Consider the following 19,475-nt stretch of genomic DNA (forward strand, 5'->3'; position numbering starts at 1 on the left):
TCGATTCAGTGATTTGTGAGTATTCTCTGAACTCTCCAAGGTCTGAAACAACATCACCAGATGCTAGCCATTTTATTGTCCCACCGAATTGGTGATTTGTGAGTATTCTCTTCTCCCCTGTTCTCCCATTTCCACTGTATGTTGATTGTTAAATGTTGCATTATTACTTTGTAATTGTAGATTGATATCAAAACCAGAGAATGAAGAGGACAAAAACATTAAGATCATTTTATTGTTGATCAAGTTATCGTTGATCCCGATCTTCGCATGCCAATTAAGTAAATCGATGCAATGTCAATGTGTAGGTTTAAATTCACGTGCTGATGTTTATGAAGCTATTAGAGGCGAGGAAACCAGATCATCTTTAATTAGGTAATTTTAACTTTTTATCAAGTTTTGTGGTATTTTAAGGTGCTGAATTGAGGTAAATATTACTTTAGTCTATGTTTGTAGTATATTATGTTTTAGCGGTATATTTAGCCACACGATATCTTAAAGAGCTTTTTAAAAGTGGCTCGAGGCGACAATTTATAGAGCTCCGCCACTGCGGTCGGACACGCCGCCACCCCTCCTTCGCTGGTCGCCACCACCACTCCGCCGGCGATTCTGTCAGGTAAATCCAACCTCTTCCACACCTTCTTGGTCTTGCTAGGATTTATTTTCTCTGTTTTCGCTCCTTCTTCTTGGATGGCGACGAACGTGGGCTGGACGGATGGTAGGAGCGAGCGCGGCAGCTTGTATTTCGGGGTTTGGGGACGACGGTGACGAACAAGTGTTGTTGGGGCCTCGGGATCATGGTAGAACTGACTCTGGATCTTCTCGAACGCGTGTTGTTGTTCTAGCCACGCTATAAAGCATCCCGCACAACACTTCCCTCATGGTCGTCTGCTCGCTTGCCCTAGCATTTCCTAGTGGTGATTTCCTCTTCTTGGTTTCTTTCTTTTCTTTCTTACCCTCATGATCTAGGTAGAAATCCGTTCGTTGATTTATCCCTACCTCAACAACAACCACCTCTCAACTATTTTGGTTTGATATCCGTGTTTGCTGCAGAAAAGGACGAGCACTGTGAAGCAAATGACATAAAACGAGTGATGGGTAGTTGTGCTGAATTTTTAGTGGGATATTGGTTGAACGATTGGTAGAGATGAAGAGGTTTATCAGCGGTAGAGATTTTTTTAGTGGGGTAATTTTGTTGTGTATATTCTGTTAGAACTGTTGCAATATGATTATGAGATAGTTGTCGGTGTTCACTTTCTGATGCAGGCTAGCAAAGCACGTTGTAAGCACATATTGTATTTTAAAACCTTTTTATATATGTTGCTTGTATCCTATTTGAACGTTTTTTACTGAACAAAGTGTAGTAATAGTTAATGTTTGTTTTTGCAAACACCACTGCAATAAGAAGGCACTGTATCTCAGATTTTGCTTGATGAATTATCTGAAGCAATCATTGGGAGTTTTGGTTTGGCTAAACTTCATTGACTAACCGAAACCATATGCTATTGCAGTTTAGGCACTATTGGGCATGCTGCTCCTCACAACACGGTCAACCTGACAGACCTCATGAAAATTTGATGTTTATATTGTTATTTACTATTCAAAATGATCATTGGTTCTAAAATCTTGGATGATAGGCATGGACAGCTACTATGCTACAATGCACTGCATTTTTAATAGTCTGTTTATGTGACTTGTATCTCTCCAAAATGTCTGTTGTATGGGCTAACATCATGATGTTTTTTCCTGAATTTTCCAGAACTGTGGCAACAGAAAACAATTTGATTATGATTATCCATGTGACATTTTTTATCTTGTTGGGTTGATTCAAATTTTGTGATTTATATAGATTATTATTTTGCTATGTTGGTTTCAAGTCATGTATGCTACAAGGCGTCATCTATCATGTTGGTGGATTATAGTGGTTCTGTTCTAACGAGCAAAGGAGCAGAGTAGTATTCTGTTCCACCATGTGCAGCTTCCCTAGGCCATTCGGTTCCAAAGAGCAAAAGGGAATTCCACTGTGCAGGGAGAAGAGAAGCCTGGTCATGTGCATGGCATTGGCCTTGTTCCAAATCCGAACAAAGTGTTAGATGGGACAACATCAAGGCATCTTAATCAGCTACATGTAACATCTTTGGACCCAACAGCGAGTGAAGATGTCCTCTCTTTGAAACTTCAGATGGAAAAACTCGTAAACCATGTACAGAAGCAAGATGCTACTATACAAGAGTTGCAACAAACGAGTGTACTCTTCGAACATCATCAAAGTGTATATGTAAAATTATAGAATTCCATTTCACAATCAGTTCATACAGCAGGTATATGTGTAACATCTAATCCATTTGGTTCTTTGTTTGCTATGACAGGGATGTTTGGACGATCCTCCAGCGAATCAATTTCAAACGTCTTCAAAACGTAAAGTAGGCATCTGTATGGAATTTACATATTCCGCACTTTCATACATTTTAGTACCTACTAATTCAGATTTTAGTTATTTTTCCATCAGCGTGTATATGTTGAGCCACAAAATCAAGAATTCAAGATGGATAATGAAAAAACTTACTCTCAGGTATGATTGCATTACATCGAATCACATACTATAGTTGCCTTGTTCGCTTCAGATTGTTGTGGCTGCGTTGTGGCTTTTTCTATAGCACAACATAGCTATTTTACATTGTACAACAACAGCCACAGCTATAGCCCCAGCAAAATGTAGCGCTACTCAATACCCCCTATATACTTTTTGCTAAACTACTAATCTGTACATCATAAAGAGAGAGCAAGAGGCAAAGGAGTACAAGGATTTGCAACCAACATCCAGAAATACTTCTACTATCCATAAGGTTCTTTGCTACCTCATACCTCATCTTCCCAGATTTCATGGTATAATGCATACATTGATAATATGTATTGAATTAAAGAAGATTAAGGCGGTGGATGCTAGACAAGGCAAATTACAACGAACTAATAGACTAGCTACTACCCATAAGGTCTGCTACATCAAAATTTCAATTCATGGAATATATACACCCTACAAAGTGATGTTTTATTAAATTCAATTTTCAATTTAATACATTCATAGGCAAGGCAATTTGAGTTGGAAAGAGACATTACCTTCGATAATACTAAGTCCGCTAATTCATCGAAGGTGAGAATGCAATAAATTTCTTCAACATACATAATCATAATTGTTTATCTTTACATTGGTGTCTCGGACATACAGAGTATGACCAAGGAAGCAACTTATAATTCTTTAAACGAAGAAGCATCTAAGCAACAGGTACTTCTAACACACGACCCATGTATTGTATTCATTGTTCATTAGTAAATAGTGGTATCTCACATATCACTCATTCTTGAATGGAGATGCATTTTAATTGGTAGTAGACTAGGGTGTTGCATAACTAAATTGAAGTTAATAATATGTAAAAAATTAACTCTTTCGTAATCATCCAAAAATATTAAAATATTGAATACTCATTGCGATGTAATGACAGGTAAAACTGAAAGAGAAATCTACAACTACCTTTGATAAAACCAAGTGTGCTACCACATCAAAGGTGACAGTGAAAATCAACTTTCTTGTTAAGTATATCGAATTGTTTTCATTACTAATATGCATTAGTTATAGGTTATGGTGCATGAAACAAAAGGTGCCTCAAAAAAATGAACCACATACGTCCCATGTATTAATCCACCCTTATATTTTGTACATTCATATTCTTAAATCCACTTTACTAATTCGATATTTTTGTCCATAAGTCAGGGTACTCCAATTGATCGACCAACAGATGAGTCAATATTGGTAAAATCAAAATTTTCTTTCCATTATTGTGCCCACATTACAAAAGTATTTACTGATACACTTGAGCATGTTGACTAGACTGGAGCTTAAAAAGCTGGAGATGTCCAACCAAGACTGTTGCCTTAGGCATAGTACTTGGTCGAGACCCAAATCATAAAGTTGGAGGTGTTAAGTTAGGCAGAGAATTTTGGATGGTGCGTGTTAGACTTGTAGTACTGCCTATTGAGCCTTTGGTTCGACCATACGACAACATGGAGGTTATTGGTGATGTCGGCAACAATCTTATAGCATGGCCTTCGTGTTGTGTATGAACTACCCTCTTACTTAACTAGTCATTAGTTCTCCAAACTACTGCTATCAATTTCAGTATTATGATTATCTGTGCAGATTGAAGACGACAAAAACTGATATATGCTCATTTCAACATCACGACGCTTCAACTCAGTTAAGGATGATATCATGATGTAAGTTCACTGTAATCCCCTCATTGTGGTTTATTATTTTCGACTCTTGGACCCCTAAGAAGCTTATCATGTTCCTATATATGATAGTAGCACACATGGTGCTCAATTATTTTTGCATCATCAACATGAGTCCACCACAATTGTTTTTCTGAAATGCTATCTTATTGTTCATCATTTTCAGTTCAATGTTGCATATGAGCTATATTTCATTTCAAGCTACTGAAACTTCTTCATGAAAATATCTAATTATCATAGTGACACTTAATTTAATCAAGGACCTAGTAGAGTTGAAACTGGGAATGGTTTGGGTCAAACCGGATGGCGTGGATCGATTTTTGTATCTAGGTTGATGTAGTTTGGGTGGGGATGGTTAGAGAAGAGGCACATCTCCGGTTTGGCTCAGAGCAACATGTTAAATAGGCTTGTCCAATGTGTAATGGTACTTCAACATCAGTGCAATTCAGTGCAGATCGGTGCAGATCAGTGTTGTAATTTGGTTGGTTGTCTGGATGCACCAAGACATGCAATTCAGTGCAGATTGGTTTTGGGGAGAGAGAGTGGTTTGGAGTTGAGTACTGTATTGTTCCAGTCTATACACATTCAGTAGCACATCTAGTTCTTAGGCTATTTCGTCAAGGGCAATTGATCTCGCAGGGATTTCCAACAACAATGATATTGTTGTTAATTTGATTCTTGTGTAGAATTGGCTACCTCTATTTAAATTTATGCACGAGTACAATATAGAACATCATGAAACATTAATGTTGTTGATCACTAACTTGTATTATTTTCTTTTCATTTTCGAAGCTGCAAGATTTCTACAGAATCCGAAGACTACTACGAAAAATAGTTTTGCTTATTTCACTATGATGAATTTTAGATTTGTTTAGGATATGAGTCATATGTTGTTTATATCTTTGTCCCAAAAATACTTGGACACGCATCAAGCGATGATTATTTTAAGTTGTGCTACTCTGAATCGTGACTATTATTTTATTTAAATGCAAAATTCTTTGTCCATTATTGTCATGTTTATGCCTGTGATTATGCAAAATTATTTCTCGTTACTATTGGCAAATGTTGTTGTATAATCATTTTTATTAATAAACGATTAATTATTTGCAGCACATGTATGTGCTGCCACAAATCCATTACAAATGTTACCATTGCTATATGCTTCAACCACCTTGCAACACATATATGTGTTACCATAAATCCAATCAAAATGTTGCCTTAACTTACTCGTCATTGCTAGTACAAACGCATGTAACCGTTGGAGTAGGGAATAAATATCCGTTGTAGCGTAGCAACGCTTATAGTTATGGCTTACCAACGTATATGTAAACGTTGCAGTAGTACCTAGCAACGACAACATAGGCAACACATAATTATGCGTTGGTATAAGACTTAGCAACACTTATTTGGACTTCTAGCAACACATATATATGTTGCTATAGGGGAGTTTTTTTTGTAGTACAGGGCCCATGCAGCTTACGAGTGGCTTGCCAAAGCAACTGATGTTGTGCACTGTTTGTTGCCCACATATTCGAAAATGTATGGAGAATAGCATGAAGCAGTATGCAGGACCTGCTTGGACTGATTCTGTCGTGCTTCAGCTTTAGTTATTTGTTTTTTGCTTTTGGATCGTGACTTGGCACGTCCATGTTGTATGTCCCTTGTCTTATCCATAGAATAAGCAAAATAACCTTCTCGGTTGAGAGTTGAACCTTCCATCAAAGCTTCATCCTCCTCTGCCTCTTGGAGCTAGTGGCCTGAAGGAGCTTTGTTGTGTCCCCGATGACTGAGAGCTGTGCTGATGCCCTTGAGTATGATTGCCCCTATCATCACTTGAGCTGGGGTTATGAATTGTCCTGACATGCCTAGGGTGGAGTCTTCCTCCGAAGCCCCTAGTCATCTCAAAGTATATGTAGGCCTCTTCTCTTCTCTGCCGAAAGTCGTTGTCAGCCCTGATATATTCGTCCATCTTTTGCAGAAGTTTTTCCAAAGTCGGTAGTGGTTTCCTGGCGAAATACTATGCTGTCGGTCCTGGTCGGAGCCCTTCGATCATAGCTTCGATAACAATCTCATTTGGCACCATTGGCACCTAGGCCCTGAGACGCAAAAACCTTCGGACATATGCTTGCAAGTATTCCTCATGGTCCTGTGTGCACTAGAACAGAGCTTGGGCAGTTACTGGCTTCGTCTGAAAACCCTAAAAACTGGTTACTAGCATGTCCTTCAGCTTTTGCCATGACATGATCGTTCCTGGGCAAAGGGACATGTCTGAGCCACTCTCCTGACTGCCATGACGAAGGATTTCTCCATAATAGCCGTGATGCCACCATACGATGATATGGTCGCCTCGTAGCTCATAAGGAACTACTTCGATTCGGAATGGCCATCATACATGGGAAGTTGGGGTGGTTTGTAGGATGGTGGCCATGAGGTAGCCTGCAATTCTGCTGCTAGAGGAGAAGCATCATCAAAAGCAAAGTTACCATGATGAAAATCATCATACCATTCGTCATCATTGCTTGGGCTTTCTTGATGAAGCTCTCTCTATTGTGGCCTTTGTCCTTGGTCGTCTTGCTTGATATGCCACATTTCTTCGGCAGCTTCATCAATCTTCCTCTGAAGTTCGGCTAGCCGAAGCATTTTTTCTCTCTTTCTCTGCACTTGCTGGTGTATGGCCTCTAAGTCTCTGATCTCTTGGTCTAGCTCCTCCTCCTACGGTGTTGGGCTGGTGGCCTTCCTTTTCTAGTTTTGAGCTTCTCTTAGAGAGAGCGCCTCTTGGTTGATGTCTAGCAGCTAAAGGGCAGCCCCTGGTGCTATTGCCTTCTTTGGCGGCATGACAAAGGTGGTTGCTCAAGCTATTGCTGAAAGTGGTCGTTTGAGTTCACCGGAGGTGGGCGCCAATGTTGGTCACTAGTTCTCAAATGTTGTGAATTAAGAACCAGGCAACACAATTGTTAATCATAAGGGACCTTCGTCCTTTGAAGCATTATCTCCCTTCGGATATAATGATCTTCAGACGAAGGTCATAAAGGATATATCTTCATCGTTAGCAAGAATGAGAGTTCATAGAGATAATATGTATGTCAAACATCCATATATTTATTTCATGATAAACATATGAATAAAATTCCTATTACATTGATACCTTCGGCTTGCTCGAAGGTGTTGACGCGAGAGTGATTACAATCCAGCGTGAATAGTACAGTGGTACTGTTCACCTATTTATAGGCATGGGACGCAGCCCAGGTAAAAATATGTTTATGACCTTAATACTTGTTCATAATTGTAGCCTAAATCACAAGGAATTAGCTAGTCTTTTCCTCCCCGGCTCGGCATTATTCTTAATCTTCGTCACCACGTTAAACCGAAGCTATTACTCTTCGAACAACTTCAACATTCATTGTTATCATTCTCGAGCTATACCTTCATCTTGAAGACCTTCAACAGAGGTGAAAACTTCCATCATGAACTGAAGCTCCCTGTAATAATCAATATTATTCTAGAAGCAAATGGTGAGTCATGTTCCCCCAACAGACATATTTCCCTCTACGCAAACTGTCTGCAAAATTTGAAGATATTCTATGAAGTTTTGACTATGTGACACTGCCGCTCTCAAGCCCGGCACTGTCGGATAAGGAGTTTTGATCCTTTTATGCTCAAACTTTATGGTTCACCTTTCCTCCCTTGTATCTTGCTACCTCCAAAATTTGAGAGCATTCTGGAAAAAAACCAGTCCAACACTGTTGCTCTGTGTTTTTTCTCAGACTTTGACCCAGAATTTTTACTAGACCTTTCATGCCCCCTTTGGATTTTCTTGCGATAATTTGGGTTCACAACAATTCTTTTAGGCCCCGTTGAGCTTATACTCTTCTCTAGAACTTGGTAGGAGCAGTCGATCGATCTGTTCTTTTGCGGAGTGCTTTTGCTATCCCTAGAGGTTGGATTGGGTCAGGGAATCAAGAGACAAGTATGTTCTCGCAATTCGAGAATTTTGTAGTGGCTCCCATTCACCCCATCTGGTAACCTCACCGGTCCTTCAGCTGCATCTGTAACACTAGGACGAACCACGTGAGGACGTGAAGGACGTCGGCCGCTGCACGTCACTGCTCGACGCGGTCATCTGAGTCAAGACAGCTTCCACTGCCTTACACGTCTAGTGGTAATTGTTAGAAATATGCCCTAGAGATAATCATAGAGATGAGCCTATTTCTTTGTATCCATGATATATATATATTGCTTAATTGAATATCCATGGAAGGCACCTTGTATTGATTAGCAATTATGTGAATTGTTTGTGAGATTCTTTACTTATATGGTTATTCTAAATGATGTCCCTAGTCAGAGTCGATGACTAGCATATGTATTAGTTGATGACTACATTTCACAAGTCATGAACATGGAGATGTTAAACTAATAATGTGGGCGCATGTATGACATGAGGCTGGACCGACCCAACGTGAGATATTGTAATATAGTTCTCTTCTTGCAACATGAATACTGTATCCTTAGACCTGAGATTGTCGCATGTTCTCAAGATGTGAATTGACTTACTTAGGGACAATCAAACGCTATCCCGTAACTGGGTAGTTATAAAGGTAGTTTTGGGTTTGTCAGGAAGCATGCTTTAAGGCATGGTCAGTCAAGATGGAATTTGTCCCTCTCTTTGTGAGAGAGATATCTCTGGGCCCCTCGAGTGATTGGATCAAGAAATGCATGGCCGTGCTAGGGTTAAGAGTTAACCATTGAAAGGATTCCAATTCACAGTATCGAGAAAGAGAGGTCAGCTTAGAGCCAGACCAAATATCGTGAGACAAAGGGAACAGCATGTACGTAATGTCGCAATGGTTCGTCTGATATGATCTTTACGTACACATAGGAGTTGACATGTCTTGCTAGAGGCCGCTGTCAATTATTGGACCAAGTAAGAGTACTCGGGCTATGTCTATTTGTACGTGAACCTATAGGGTCACACACTTAAGGGGAAGGAAGCCTAATTCGGATTAGATCCGAAATTAGACTGGGCTTTAGGGTTAATGATGGGCCTCGGCGTCAGAAGCCCACCATAACGCCTATATAATGAGGGGCGGGGGCGCAGTTAAGAGATAACCTAATTCGCCACTTGCAAACCAGTAGCCGCCGCTCGCCTCTCGCCCTCGCCCTCGCCAAGCCGCCATCGCGAACCTAGCAGTTCGGTACGCGGCGCTTCCTCCCTGTACGTGTGGATACCTCGGAGGTGCTGCATCTGGAGCACTTGGACGAACCGTGCGAGGACGTGAAGAACACCGGCGACTGCACGGCACTGCTCGACGCGTTCGTCTACATCGAGACGTCTTCCGCTGCTCTGCGCGTCTAGTGGTAATTCCATGACCTATAACCGCAGTAGTTCTTGGTATTATGGGGTTGAAAATTTTGTTTTGCGCTAGTGTAGCATCCCTGTAATCCTACAGTGGTATCGGAGCTAGGTTCTGCGTAGTTTTATGTCTGGATCTAGGTTCATGAGATGGATCTACTTGATGCACGGTTTGATTAGATCAATTGGTAATAAAGGGTTGAAGTAGATTACATCGGATATGACTGGAGAGATCAGTTCGTCCTTCTCTGTTGTATGCGTGACTTGCCCCTACCGGCTGGAATCACCATCGGGGCTAACTGCGTACACAACCAGCAGATTGATGTAACAGATCAACGTCATGAGTGTAATCTTCTTCGGGTCGAAAGTCTAGGATTTGGGTTGATTTGATCAACCGCATGAGATTTCCAGTGGAATTTCCATACATACGATGCATGGGACCGCCGTGGCTATCTGCTGAAGTGGCGAACGTATAGAAACGTGTTTGTCTAACCTGTTTTTGCAGGACATCTTGTGATCGGTATGGCTATTGTGTATATGATGCATGTTAATAAATTATTCATGACCTGCGTGTCGTGACCAGGGCAATACGGCTGGAGCCACATGTATTGTCCAAATTTAATGTAATGACCTGCGTGTCAACATGTGATGATCCAAAGCATATATGTAATTTGTTTACCAGCATACGTTAGATAGGTCTTGAAGGACTCATCACCTAGAGGATGGCATACCTATATCATGGAGATGGAGATCATCGTGATGGACAGATTATTGGAGATGGGGATCACCATGTGACAGCAAGCCATACCGAATCACAACTGTTGTGTGAATGCCATTCTTATTGTTCTACTTGTTTATATTGCATATATGTCCTTGTGTGCGATGTTATAAGTAGGACGATCCCTCATAAATGTTTAAGCTTTAATGCCTCTCCAAACCTTGCACTATCATAAGTCTTGTACAATTGGTGGTGGGTCTATGAAATTAGGGTGCCACCAGTTTTCCTTGACTAGATAGGTTTGTATCGGATACGAACTGCAGAAAGGGTTGGTTAACTTAAACAAAGTCAGCTTAATGGTTAAGGACTTTGAGGCATAAGGTTGGGAGCCGAGACATAGAGATGTCACCCAACAACAGAAGTCATATATATGATATGATTAGCAAGGAGTTGCTTACCGATCTACCTTGTCTTCTAGCGGTGATGCTAAAGCTCACTAGTAGACTTGTTAGTTGTGGGTTCTGAATCACTAAGTATCAATAGAGGGATATTGATTTTAGTGGGAGTAGACTATTAAATGTTTAATATGATTTACTCTGTCATGGATATTTTTGTCTTAGTATTTTGCATTATTTTGTTGTAGATAAATGGCACCTAGCACACCAACATTTACTTTGCGATCAATTCTTGAAAAGGATAAGTTAAATGGAACAAACTATACGGATTGGATCCGTAACCTGAGAATTGTTCTCAGGGCTGAAAAAAAGGAAGACGTTCTAGACACCCCACTACCAGAGGATCCTGGTGAAAATGCAACTGCTGTAGCTAAAACCGCTTACAAGAAAGCAATGGATACTAATCTTGAAGTGAGTTGCCTAATGCTTGCTTGCATGGAGCCTGAGCTGCAGATGCAGTTTGAGACAAACCATGAGGTACACGATATGATCGTGGCGCTCAAGGATATGTTCCAGACTCAGGCTAGGACTGAAAGGTTCAATGTGTCCAAAGCCTTTCTGGAATGCAAGCTAGCAGAAGGCGCAGCAGTTGGGCCACACGTAATCAAAATGGTTGGTTACAGTCAGAGGTTGGAGAAGCTAGGCTTCCCAATAAGCCAAGAGTTGGCCACTGACTTCATTTTGGCATCTCTTCCGCCCAGCTATGGAAACTTCATCACGAACTACCATATGCATGGGGCGGAGAGGGGCCTCAATGAACTATGTGGCATGCTGAAAACAGCAGAGGGGGACATAAAGAAAAGCGCTGGCAGCAGCGACCATGTGATGGCGGTCCAAAACAAACCCAACTTTAAGAAGAAGGGTAAATCTCAAAAGAAGAAGGGCAAGGCAAAGGATACAGTATCCAAGCCAAATCAAAAGCCCAAGGCTGGACCAGCTGCAGATGCAGAGTGCTTTTATTGCAAAGAACTTGGTCACTGGAAAAGGAATTGCAAGCAGTACTTGGCCTCTATTAAGGATCGCGGCGGTAAGGGTACAGCCGCAGCAGGTACACTTGCTATTCACATTACAGAAATTTTTCTTGCTGATTCTTATATTAATTCTTGGGTATTTGATACCGGATCGGTTGCCCATATTTGCAATTCGATGCAGGGAATGATAAGAAGTAGAAGCGTGAAAAGAGGAGAAGTTGATTTCCGGGTAGGCAATAATGCAAGAGTTGCTGCGTTGACCGTCGGGACGATGCAACTCCACCTCCCATCAGGATTTATTTTGGAGTTAAATAATTGTTATCTAGTTCCTAGTATGAGTCGAAACATTATGTCTCCTTCATGTTTGATGAAGGATGGTTATTCATTTGCGAGTGAAAACAATGGTTGTGTGATCTCTAAGAATGGCATGTTTGTGGCTTTTGCATCCATTATGAATGGGTTATTCATTTTAAATCTTGATGATGCACCTATCTATAATATTAGTGCTAAAAGGCCTCGGCCTAATGATTTAAGTCCTACCTACATGTGGCACTGTCGTTTGGGTCATATAAGTGAGAATCGCATGAAGAAGCTTCATTCTGATGGGCTTTTAACTTCGTTTGATTTTGAATCATACGAGACATGTGAAGCTTGCTTACTTGGTAAGATGACCAAGGCGCCCTTCACGGGTTTACCGGAGAGGACGTTAGATTTATTGGAACTCATACATACTGATGTGTGCGGACCAATGAGTACGACAGCTAGGGGAGGATTCCAATACTTCATAACCTTCACTGATGATTTTAGTAGATATGGGTATGTCTACTTAATGAAACACAAGTCTGAATCCTTAGAAAAGTTCAAAGAGTTTCAGAATGAAGTAGAAAATCAGCGTGGCAAGAAAATTAAAGCACTGCGATCAGATAGTGGTGGTGAATATTTGAGTCATGAGTTTAGCAATCATCTAAAGAGTTGTGGAATTGTTCCACAGCTTACGCCGCCTGGAACGCCTCAGAGGAATGGCGTGTCTGAGCGACGTAATCGGACTTTATTGGATATGGTTCGATCAATGATGAGCCAGTCGGACCTACCTTTGTTGTTTTGGGGATACGCTCTAGAAACAGCAGCTTTCACACTAAATAGGGTACCGTCTAAGTCCGTAGTTAAGACACCATATGAGATGTGGACTGGGAAGACTCCCAGCTTGTCTTTTCTGAAGATTTGGGGTTGTGAGGTTTACGTCAAGCGACTACAGTCGGATAAACTCACTCCAAAATCGGACAAGTGCATGTTCGTGGGATATCCAAAGGAAACTTTAGGATATTACTTTTACCACCGGTCAGAGGGAAAAGTGTTTGTCGCCCGGAACGGTGTGTTCTTAGAGAAAGAGTTTCTCAAAAGAGAGAAAAGTAAACAAAAGGTGTATCTTGAAGAAGTTCAGGATGAGCCAGTGGGACAAGATTCAACAAGTGATGCTAATGTAGCAGAACAAGTTGAGACGTCTATGGCAAGAGAAACACCACCACAACCACGAAGGTCAGCAAGGCTTCGCGAGGCACGAGGAGAAGTGCTATTGTTGGGCAATGGGGAAGTGTTGTTGTTAGACTACGACGAACCTGCAACATATTCAGAAGCGATGATGGACCCAGATTCCGAGAAATGGCATGTCGCCATGAGATCCGAGATAGATTCCATGGGAGAAAATCAAGTTTGGAACTTGGTTGACCCGCCTGATGGTGTTAGACCTATAGAATGCAAATGGATCTATAAGAAGAAGAAAGACATGGATGGAAATGTTCACATCTATAAGGCTCGACTTGTTGCAAAGGGTTTTCGACAAGTTCAAGGAGTTGACTATGACGAGACATTCTCGCCAGTAGCGATGCTTAAATCTATTCGGATCATTCTAGCTATTGCCGCATATTTCGATTATGAGATTTGGCAGATGGATGTCAAAACAGCTTTCCTTAATGGAAACCTAGATGAGGACGTGTATATGATACAGCCCGAGGGTTTTGTCGATCCGATCAATGCTGGAAAGATATGCAAACTTCAGAAATCCATTTATGGGTTGAAGCAAGCATCTCGGAGTTGGAACATTCGTTTTGATGAAGTGATCAAAGGGCTTGGTTTTCATCAGAATGAAGAACAAGCTTGTGTTTACAAGAAGGAAAGTGGGAGCGCTGTTGTATTTCTGATCTTGTATGTGGATGACATATTATTGATTGGGAATGACATTCCTATGCTGGAGTCCGTCAAGGCTTCACTGAAAAAGAGTTTTTCTATGAAGGACTTAGGGGAAGCAGCATATATTTTGGGCATAAGGATCTATAGAGATAGGTCGAAGAGGCTTATAGGATTAAGTCAAGATACGTACATTGACAAGGTTTTGAAACGGTTCAACATGGAACAGTCCAAGAAAGGGTTCATACCTATGTCACATGGTAAACACCTTAGCCAGATGCAATGTCCTACAACGGCTAATGAGCGGGAGCGCATGAGTAAGGTACCATACGCCTCAGCAATTGGTTCAATCATGTATGCCATGATAAGTACACACCCAGATGTTTCATACGCTATAAGTGCTACGAGTAGATACCAGGCTAATCCAGGTGAGGATCACTGGACAGCGGTAAAAGGCATTCTTAAGTACTTAAGAAGGACTAAAGATATGTTCCTGGTATATGGGGGTAAGGAGGAGCTCGTTGTAACTGGTTACACCGATGCTAGCTTCCAAACTGACCCAGACGAGTTAAAATCGCAATCAGGTTTTGTGTTCACAATAAATGGTGGTGCTGTTAGTTGGAAGAGTTCCAAACAGGAGACTGTGACTGATTCTACAACAGAAGCCGAGTACATTGCAGCTTCTGAATCTGCGAAGAAAGGTGTTTGGATAAGAAAGTTCCTCATCGAGCTTGGTGTGTTTCCTAATGCATCTAGCCCATTGAACCTCTACTGTGACAACAATGGGGCTATTGCGCAAGCTAAGGAGCCAAGGAACCACCAGAAAAACAAACACGTACTGCGGAAGTTTCACCTCATACGGGAATTCATTAGGCGGGGTGAGATAAAGATATGCAAAATACATACGGATTTGAATGTTGCTGATCCTTTGACAAAACCTCTTCCACAACCTAAGCATGAGGCACACGTGAGATCTATGGGTATTAGATATCTTCTAGATTAACTTTAGTGCAAGTGGGAGACTGTTAGAAATATGCCCTAGAGATAATCATAGAGATGAGCATATTTCTTTGTATCCATGATATATATATTGCTTAATTGAATATCCATGGAAGGCACCTTGTATTGATTAGCAATTATGTGAATTGTTTGTGAGATTCTTTACTTATATGGTTATTCTAAATGATGTCCCTAGTCAGAGTCGATGACTAGCATATGTATTAGTTGATGACTATATTTCACAAGTCATGAACATGGAGATGTTAAACTAATAATGTGGGCGCATGTATGACATGAGGCTGGACCGACCCAACGTGAGATATTGTAATATAGTTCTCTTCTTGCAACATGAATACTGTATCCTTAGACCTGAGATTGTCGCATGTTCTCAAGATGTGAATTGACTTACTTAGGGACTATCAAACGCTATCCTGTAACTGGGTAGTTATAAAGGTAGTTTTGGGTTTGTCAGGAAGCATGCTTTGAGGCATGGTCAGTCAAGATGGAATTTGTCCCTCTCTTTGTGAGAGAGATATCTCTGGGCCCCTCGAGTGATTGGATCAAGAAATGCATGGTCGTGCTAGGGTTAAGAGTTAACCATTAAAAGGATTCCAATTCACAGTATCGAGAAAGAGAGGTCAGCTTAGAGCCAGACCAAATATCGTGAGACAAAGGGAACAGCATGTACGTAATGTCGCAATGGTTCGTCTGATATGATCTTTACGTACACATAGGAGTTGACATGTCTTGCTAGAGGCCGCTGTCAATTATTGGACCAAGTAAGAGTACTCGGGCTATGTCTATTTGTACGTGAACCTATAGGGTCACACACTTAAGGGGAAGGAAGCCTAATTCGGATTAGATCCGAAATTAGACTGGGCTTTAGGGTTAATGATGGGCCTCGGTGTCAGAAGCCCACCATAACGCCTATATAATGAGGGGCGGCGGCGCGGTTAAGAGATAACCTAATTCGCCACCTGCAAACCAGCAGCCGCCGCTCGCCTCTCGCCCTCGCCAAGCTGCCGTCGCGAACCTAGCAGTTCGGTACGCGGCGCTTCCTCCCTGTACGTGTGGATACCTCGGAGGTGCTGCATCTGGAGCACTTGGACGAACCGTGCGAGGACGTGAAGAACGCCGGCGACTGCACGGCACTGCTCAACGCGTTCGTCTACATCGAGACGTCTTCCGCTGCTCTGCGCGTCTAGTGGTAATTCCATAACCTATAACCGCAGTAGTTCTTGGTATTATGGGGTTGAAAATTTTGTTTTGCGCTAGTGTAGCATCCCCGTAATCCTACAGTAATCCCGTGACCTATAAAGTAGTATATCTTGGTTTTATGGGGTTGAAAATTTTGTTTTACTCTATTGTAGCCTCCCTGTAATGCTAAATAGGTTTTGCTCAATCTTGATGACCTGTTCTAGGCTTTTGTCTGGCTTTTGGTCACTTAAGTGAGCTTCACTTCTTCTTTCTCCTTCTACTGATTTGTGTGTTCTTATGCTGGTTTTGGCAATGCACTCATCAAGATAGAAATTGTGAACACAAGGTTGACTTGTCTCTTGTGGTTCGAGTTGATGATGAGTGATTGTCAACACGGGTAATGCTTTGGTGTGAGTTAGTGGACTAACTAGAGTACGAGTTTGTGTGTTGTGCAATCATGTATTTTGGCTTGTGGTGTGCAGGTGTGCAGTCAGCAGACGATGATCGATAGCGAAGGTTATGGTCATGGGGGTTTGAGCCGATGGACCTGGAGCAGCGAAGGACAAGCACAGAGTCTTGACCGAGGGACAGGAGAAACTGGGTGACTAGCCATGGTGGCTGACACATTAGGTCACTAACGGGTGCGAGGACATAGAGGAGTGGATCGTGTCACCGACACCGTCTTGAATCAGCGGGATAAGTGTCTAGGACGTGGAGGATGCGTACATGGTACGCTACCTGTGGAGGCTTTGGTCGTTGAGCCTCAAAAACACCTAGCGCTATAGAGGGCTGGTTTTGTTGGATTTCGGCATCAGAACCTGGCGGTGCGGTTCCTGTGAGAATCAGAGGCAACACATGGCATCATCATGAAGGTTGAGTTGAGGCGAAGCAACTTTGTGAAGAGCGTGAGGCTGTCAGATCAATATCCTATGAGTTGGTCTACTTTGCCCCTAGCTAAGTGGTCGTCAAATCAATATTCTAGGGGTAGTTTAGGGTAGTGGAATAACCCTCTAAAAATAGGAGGGAGGGTTGGTTGTTTCAGCTATCTCTTTTGTCGTTAGAGCACTCTCTCTTCCATTATCTTGTCTTGTAATTGCTCTAGGTTGGAGATCCACGGGTGCTTTGAACACCCATATCTGTGTTCTTGAGAGTTTGAGAAAGTGTGGTTGTTAACCACACGTGGTCTAGCATGCTTTTGAATCATGAGTCAAATCTGAAGTTGCTAAGTTTTTCGTTCGATTTTTGTTTTCTCAACCCCTCTAATTGGTTCTGTGAGAAACTTTACAATTTTAAGTTAGAGACTATTTTGAGTTCTCTCTGGGTTTGAATTAGTCCTTAGATCATTGAGATCCTCTGGTTTACACAGTTTTTGGTCGTGGATTGATCTGAACTCGTTTTGATGACAAAGGCAAAACTCCAACTTAAACCCCTAGTCTAGTTTGTATTTTCTGATTTGTGATTGAATTACAAATCCGTTTGATTTCAATTTTTGTGAACACCTTAGAAACTCTCTTGTCAAGGTGTGTGCAAAATTTCAGATCAATAGAAGTCCGTTCGAATCAATTTCTTATTAAAAACTGGTTTTCGAAATGCTGAAAACAGTCTGAGTTAGCAACTTAGTTTTGGTTTGTTTCGGACTTTTTGGTTTCTATTTTACAATCCATATGTTCCGTTAGGCCCATGTTTGCCTCATAAACTTTTCAACGTCTTTATATGTGCTATTTGGAGTTTTGATGGTCAAGATATGACTATGGGATTCAAGACAAATTTGTATGAGCACAAAAATTATACAGGCTCAACGTTAAGATGAATGGTGATGTTGTCCCTTGTTTTCAAAAATATGCATCAGAGAAGCAAGGCGTAGTAGCCCTGACAGGAAAAAATAATATGGCATGTATGGAAAATAGCTATTTAGTTATCATGTCTATATAACATTTTAAATCTACGTTAAAAAATCTATAATTGTTTATTTTATGGAGTTTATGTACACTCTTTCTTAATTACGTTACATAATTAATATATTTATTTATATTTATAATGGTTGAAAAATTGAACAATGAACCGCCCTAACTCCAAATGCTCGCTATACCCAATTGGCAGACTCAGCCCAATTAAATCCAACTAATAGTTAACACAAATTAGTATTAAAAAACCAAAACTCCTCAAATTTAAAAAAAGAAGGAAAAGTATCTATGAATTCACCAAACCAAATAATTAACTAATGAAGAAATGTCATTAGATTGCCACATCCGTACCATGCGAACCATTTTAATGAACGAAGTATCTACAACGCCCTTACCATCCACGCAATTATATTAAGGCATCTTCAATCCTCCAAAGTCCCGATCATGTACCAAGTGCATCAAACCCGCCGCCGCGCATCATCTGCTTGAACTCTGTGAAGTCGACGCGCCCGTCGCCGTCGGCATCGACCTTGCTGATCATCTTACGGCAATCCTCGGCCGTGCGACCTTGCTTGAGGCCGAGGCTGGACAGCACAGACCGCAGCTCCTCCACGGTGATGAAGCCGTCACCGTTCTGGTCGAAGACGTTGAATGCCTCCCGCATGTCCTCTTCCTCGTCGTGCTTGTCCACTTGGCCCTCGCCGACGATGGAGCGGTAGAGCTTTCCGAACTCCTCGACGTCTACGCACCCGTCACCATTGGCATCGATCTTGTCCATCGTGGCATCGAGCTCGTCATCAGAGATGTGGATGCCCAGGTTCTTGAGCGACTCCCCTAGCTCTTTCTTCGTGATCTGGCCATCGCCATTCTTGTCGAACATTTGGAACACCTTCCTGAGCTCCGACGATTCAATGCTGTTCATGGCCACCTCCCTACTTGAATGCTACACCGATAGCGATAGGTCTATCTCGATCGAGTTATTCAACAAACTACTGCAGTTGGCAGGGAAGGATTGGTTGGTAAATGGTGTTGTCTACCGAAGAAGAAAGTATTGTGTGGTGTGGAGGGAATGGTGGTTGTGGCATCTATCTTTGTCACGCGAAGTATTGAACTGCATTGGTAATTGCCATTTTTATATGTTCCTTTTAGGGGCTGTTTAGTTACACTGACTAAAATTTAGTTATGTGTCACAACAAATATTTAAATATCATTTATATGTACTAATTATAGGTTTAATTAAGTTTAAATAAATTTGTCTCGTCTCGTAGTCTTTACCTATATAATATGTTTGATAATTAGACTATATTTAATACATGTATTCTACGTTTAGTTAGGCCATATTCGATTGCATACGGATTGGAGGGCACTGAGAGAGATTAAATCTCTTTCTATTCATTTTTTACTAGTTAGAGA

At 41.4% G+C, this 19,475-nt stretch overlaps 1 protein-coding gene across 1 annotated transcript; it reads right to left on the minus strand.

Moving 5' to 3' along the window:
- Positions 1 to 18,355: 18,355 nt before the first annotated feature.
- LOC100285448 (EF hand family protein) lies at positions 18,356 to 19,055 on the minus strand. Its single transcript, NM_001158341.1, is given in 1 exon segment — positions 18,356 to 19,055. A coding segment is annotated over 1 exon segment (480 nt). The 5' UTR covers positions 18,985 to 19,055; the 3' UTR covers positions 18,356 to 18,504.
- Between the last annotated feature and the right edge of the window lie 420 nt (positions 19,056 to 19,475).

Source organism: Zea mays, chromosome 10 (genome assembly GCF_902167145.1).
Source record: "Zea mays cultivar B73 chromosome 10, Zm-B73-REFERENCE-NAM-5.0, whole genome shotgun sequence".
In the NCBI taxonomy this organism is placed as follows: Eukaryota; Viridiplantae; Streptophyta; class Magnoliopsida; order Poales; family Poaceae; genus Zea; species Zea mays.